The 5,000-nt window shown below is 41.2% G+C and overlaps 1 protein-coding gene across 2 annotated transcripts in view; it reads right to left on the reverse strand.

Annotated features, from left to right (window-relative positions):
- Window positions 1-2,067: 2,067 nt before the first annotated feature.
- LOC118298876 (scavenger receptor cysteine-rich type 1 protein M160-like) overlaps window positions 2,068-5,000 on the reverse strand; it is a 3,719-nt gene continuing 786 nt past the window's right edge. Inside the window, exons 2-5 of one of the 2 annotated variants that reach the window (XM_047335512.1) lie at window positions 4,643-4,945; window positions 3,998-4,324; window positions 2,949-3,034; window positions 2,068-2,857 (exon numbers count right to left, since the gene is read on the reverse strand). In XM_047335512.1, coding sequence (XP_047191468.1) covers window positions 2,771-2,857; window positions 2,949-3,034; window positions 3,998-4,324; window positions 4,643-4,889 — 747 coding nt within the window. In that variant the 5' untranslated portion in view covers window positions 4,890-4,945 and the 3' untranslated portion in view covers window positions 2,068-2,770. Of the gene's footprint in view, window positions 2,858-2,948; window positions 3,035-3,997; window positions 4,325-4,642 lie in introns of both variants that reach the window. The other variant, XM_047335511.1, reaches the window with a different exon arrangement.

Raw genomic sequence — 5,000 nt, forward strand, 5'->3', positions numbered from 1 at the left:
GGCAATACCTCAACACACATGTGTTCTCTGCCTGTGTTGTAAATTTCTGTGGTTTTACACTTTTGCAGTCTTTAAATTATGTGATTTCCTCTCCTGTTTCACGTCAGAGCAGCTGCGACGGAGACAGGTAGTGGTGATGATGACTCAGCTTCCTGTTGTCTCTCCACTCGTCCTCCTGCAGGTGTTCACCCGGCGTCTTCGTCTCTGAGAATAAAAACAACTGGTGCGAAGACGTTGAAGGTTCTTGAGTGAAAAGAAAATTCATCTCGTCATTCAGAGGCACAGCTGCTGTTTTTCTTCCTCAGTGTGAAAGAGTTCATGTGATGAAGAGGAAGACCTCCTCTTCATCATCTTCTTCATCTACACAGATTCATTGATTTGGTAAAAATGTTTTATATTTTAAAAATATGTTTCAACGAACAGGATCAGTAAACCTTGTCCTGGTCCTGGTTCTGGTCCTGGTCCTGAGCAGGTCCTGAGTCAGGACTGCAGGATGATGATCTCTCTCCAACCTCTACTGGGGAAACTCTGCACTGCGTCGTCACTGAGACTGGAGCCCCGGCGACTGCCAGCTGTCCAATCCCTGCTCTGGATCCTGATGACCTCCCTGACAGTGACTGACAGCTCATGTATTTACAGTGATGAAGCTTTTATTGTTTTAAAGTTCACTCAACACCAGACAGGAAACATATCAGTTAACTGATATATATGTATATAGATTTTTGGAAATGTATGGATAAAACCTTTTTAAAAACTCAAATAATTGTGTTCTTTTTTAAATATGAGTGAAATAGTTTGACTGTAAAGAATCAACCTGAGAACTGATCGATCCCCAGTCAGCTGCTGCACCGTGTGTCTGTGGCCGGCAGGTGGCGCTGTGACGTCACGTGTCACCGATCTGATCTGTTTCTACCTGTTGGATCGTCTCAATCAGAGAAGTGACTGAAGCTGTCACGTGAATGTAATCGAGGACAAGTTGGATTCTATGAGGGAGAGAGATCTGGTGATGGATTATTGATTATTGATTATTGATTGATCGGATGTGAAGAGACCGAGGTCTGAGATCTGCTGTCTGATCCTGAATCAGCTGCTCTCAGAATAACGTCATCATCAAACAGACAGAATGTCCGTCTCCATAGAAACGATCTGTCTCAGTACATTTAGGACAAAGGTCCAAACTTTTAACCACACTCAACATGCTGAGAGTCATGTTTTCCCCGACATCAGTCTCATTACATGAAAATCTTTATCTCCAAGCATCAGATGCTCACATCATGTAGATTTAAAAGGTTTAACTGTCTGTAGTTATTTGCAAACAGCAGCTGAAGTTATGTTCAGTTCTGTCAGTTACAGTTGGATATAAAAATCTGTGCCATGTAGCCCATGCTAGAAAACCTATGAAAATAAAAGCTTGAAGTTGCAATATTATAAAGTAACAGAGAAAAGAAACCCTGTATATTGTGATCGACATTTGATGCAGCGTAACCCATCATTCCATGCTGGTCATGCTGCCTTCACGTGCCAGTCAGAAAGATCCTGAGAAGACGAGAAATAACTCATAAGACGACAGTAACACACAGGATACAAACACAACAACTGTTGTGATTAGAGACATTAAAATGTCTCTAATCACGTGTTTATTAAAATGTCTCTAATCACGTGTTTATTAAAATGTCTCTAATCACGTGTTTATTAAAATGTCTCTGATCACGTGTTTATTAAAATGTCTCTGATCACGTTTATTAAAATGTCTCTGATCACGTTTATTAAAATGTCTCTGATCACGTTTTTATTAAAATGTCTCTGATCACGTTTATTAAAATGTCTCTGATCACGTTTATTAAAATGTCTCTGATCACGTTTATTAAAATGTCTCTAATCACGTGTTTATTAAAATGTCTCTGATCACGTTTTTATTAAAATGTCTCTGATCACGTTTATTAAAATGTCTCTGATCACGTTTTTATTAAAATGTCTCTGATCACGTTTATTAAAACATTCATACATCACAGAAAACTATGAATCAAATGTCGACTAAGTCAAGTTTTATTGTACATGTAAGTAGAAGTGAGTATAAAAAGTAAAGATGAATATCAAACAAAAATGTTTCAATAAATTAGTAAATAAAAGTTACTTTTGTATTTTAACAACAACTGACAATAAACTGTTTTGTCTTTTGCTCCCAACAATGAATGTGTCTTAATAAAAGTTATTGTTTGTATCATGTGTGTGTGTGTGTGTGTTGGTATTACTCATGTTGTGGGGACCAACATGTGTTTACACACTCACAGGACTTGTCTTCCTTATGGGGACAAACAACAATAAAACTTCATTCAACAGCGTTTTTGAAAAACTAAGCGAGTTTATAAAATAAAATAGTATAAAAAGAATAAAAAGTAAATATGAAAAGTAAAGATGAATATCAAACGTAAATAAGCTGGGTTTTTTTACAGTTGACATTTAAAAATTTAAATATTCAATAAATGTTTCAACTTTGCCTCATACTCCACTTCCATAACCACTGATATGAATATTAAAGGATCAGTCTGCTGATTTTCTCTATTTATATCATTGAACAAATCCCATAAAAGACCAACAGCAACAATGAATGATGAATGTGTCCTAATAACAGTTGTTGTGTTTGTATCCTGTGTCGCCTTTCAAAGTCAACATATCACTTTGTCTTAGATCTCAGATACTGTACATTGACACATATTCAATATCTGGATGAAATCCATCTGAAGCTTCTTCCATTGCGGCTGTGATCCTTTTACTCTACGTTGACGCGTGATGCAGCTGTTGACCTGCGGGGGCGCTGACGAGTCTCAGGCCTCTGTCTCCTCCGGCGTCCTTCGGCCTGGAAACACACGACAGCAGACACTTCCTGTTAGCGCCAATTCAACATCTCTCCTCTGATGAAGGATGGACGCTGGGTGTGTGTCCGTCACCTTGAAGTGGAAGTAGAGGATGAGGGTCGACACCGTCAGAAGCAGCAGCACCACGACACATCTGATGATCAGATCAGTCACAGAAGCTGGAAGAGATTTGAAATCATCACATCTGTTCCTATGACATCATCTTATTTATTATTAGTATTAACTGCCTCAACAGTTATAATGTTTTTCATTGGACATAAAAACAGACCAGATTATCAACACTGTTACCTGGTTAATGGAGAGAAGTGTTTGAAGAGAGTCGCGCTGCGTTCACACCAAACGCAACGTGAACTATTCCGTGCGTATGACACGAATAAACACGGAAACTGACTTTGTGGACGAGCAGGTTGGTAGATTATCTGAGGACATTTTCTTTTTAACCTCGGCCAAGGAGGTTATGTTTTCACCCCCAGTGAATTTGGAAGGATGGAACATGGACCAAGAAAGAATCCATAAAACTTTACAGGGGATCTGGACAAAGGGGCGGAGCCAGGATTTTTCAAATTTCTTTCTCAAACATTGCAAGATAGAAATGTTTTGTTTGTTTTTTTACATTTTCACAGATTGCCCCCAAAAATCAGGAATATTCAGAGACTGATTCTATGAGTGTGTGAGATTTGGTTCAGATCCACATTAAAATCCAGATCCTGTTGATTTAAATGTGTTTCATGAGGGAACTGTTGGGCCTTGGCGGAGCGATGAGCTCTTCTGAGTGACATTCTACTTCAGGATTCTTTTTCCTTTTCTTTACTTTAGTTCAATGAAAGTATAAAAGTAGTTTGCAGGCTTATTTATTTTAATCTAGAGATTCATTATATGTACTTTTGTGCTGAATACTACACAAAGTAGTGTGGTGGAACTGGAAACTCTGTTCTGATGGACGAAGAAGAATAACTGAAGTATTTTAATGTTATATTAATGTTATGTGGTGTCGTTTCAGAAACCACGAGCCTGCTCATGTCGACTGTGAGACGTGGTTGAAAGCTCAGGAAAGACTCGTAAGTGTCCTTTCGTTTTGAAATCTCTTGATCATGTTTGACACAGATTCTCCAGGAAGATACCTGAGACAATGACATGGAGAGGCCGGCTCTCGGAAGAGAAGTTATAGGAGAAAACGTAGGCGTGGTAAACACATGTGTAGTCCCCTCGGTGGGCGCTGCTCGCAGCAGGGAACAGGAAGTGGGCGGAGTGATTGACAGCCGGCAGGGTGTAGTTGTGTGCCGTGTCGGAGGTGGTGAAGAGAAGGTGGAAGGAGCCTCCTTGGTACTGTGGTTCAGTAGAACACGTGACGGTGAAGCTGGAGCCCAGGAGCACATGATACCCCTGCTGCTCGGCCCCGGAGACCCCAACAATGGGCGAGACGGAGACGTTTGGCTGAACCAGCAAACCTGTAAACACAGAGAGATGAAGCGTGACGACCGGCGCACAGCTCTCACTTCTGTACAGCAAAGCTACGAGAACAAGGGCCGGATGAGGCCAGATATACTGTGGTGATGAATGAATGACTCTCAGACGTTCACATCACTGAGCCAATCAGACCCTTTGTCCGGATCCACGCCAACATGTCATTGGTTCTTTCTTGGCCCACGTCACACCATAGTTTTTGCGTAATCCTGCCGACGAATAAACAAACCAACAAACATACGAATGGACGGGAGCGAGAACATAACCTCCTCTGAGGAGGTCGCCTGACGACAGCAGGTTACCTGAGCAGATCACTTCATGGCCTTTCTTGGTTTTATAAAGATCAGTCAGCTTCACACATTCCCTGAGTTCAGATTCGGACTGGACACAGTCGTTATCGATCCACCACACACGTCTGTATGGAGAATTATCTGTAACTTTTGTTGAAACAGCAGATCCACAATCCAGATGTGTGCAAACTTTATCCACTGATATCTGGTTCCATCCAACCCCGACAGTCACTGGTCTCCACTCTCTCTGGTGGTTCATCTCCAGTTCACCAGCGCAGCGACTGGCTCCTCCCACCAACCTGACTCTGCGTGGACCTGTTCCAAGACAGAAAATAATTTGGGCGTAAGTTCTCAAGTGGCGCAAGTCAAA

The sequence above is a fragment of the Scophthalmus maximus genome, chromosome 11 (assembly GCF_022379125.1).
Source record: "Scophthalmus maximus strain ysfricsl-2021 chromosome 11, ASM2237912v1, whole genome shotgun sequence".
Lineage (NCBI taxonomy): Eukaryota > Metazoa > Chordata > Actinopteri > Pleuronectiformes > Scophthalmidae > Scophthalmus > Scophthalmus maximus.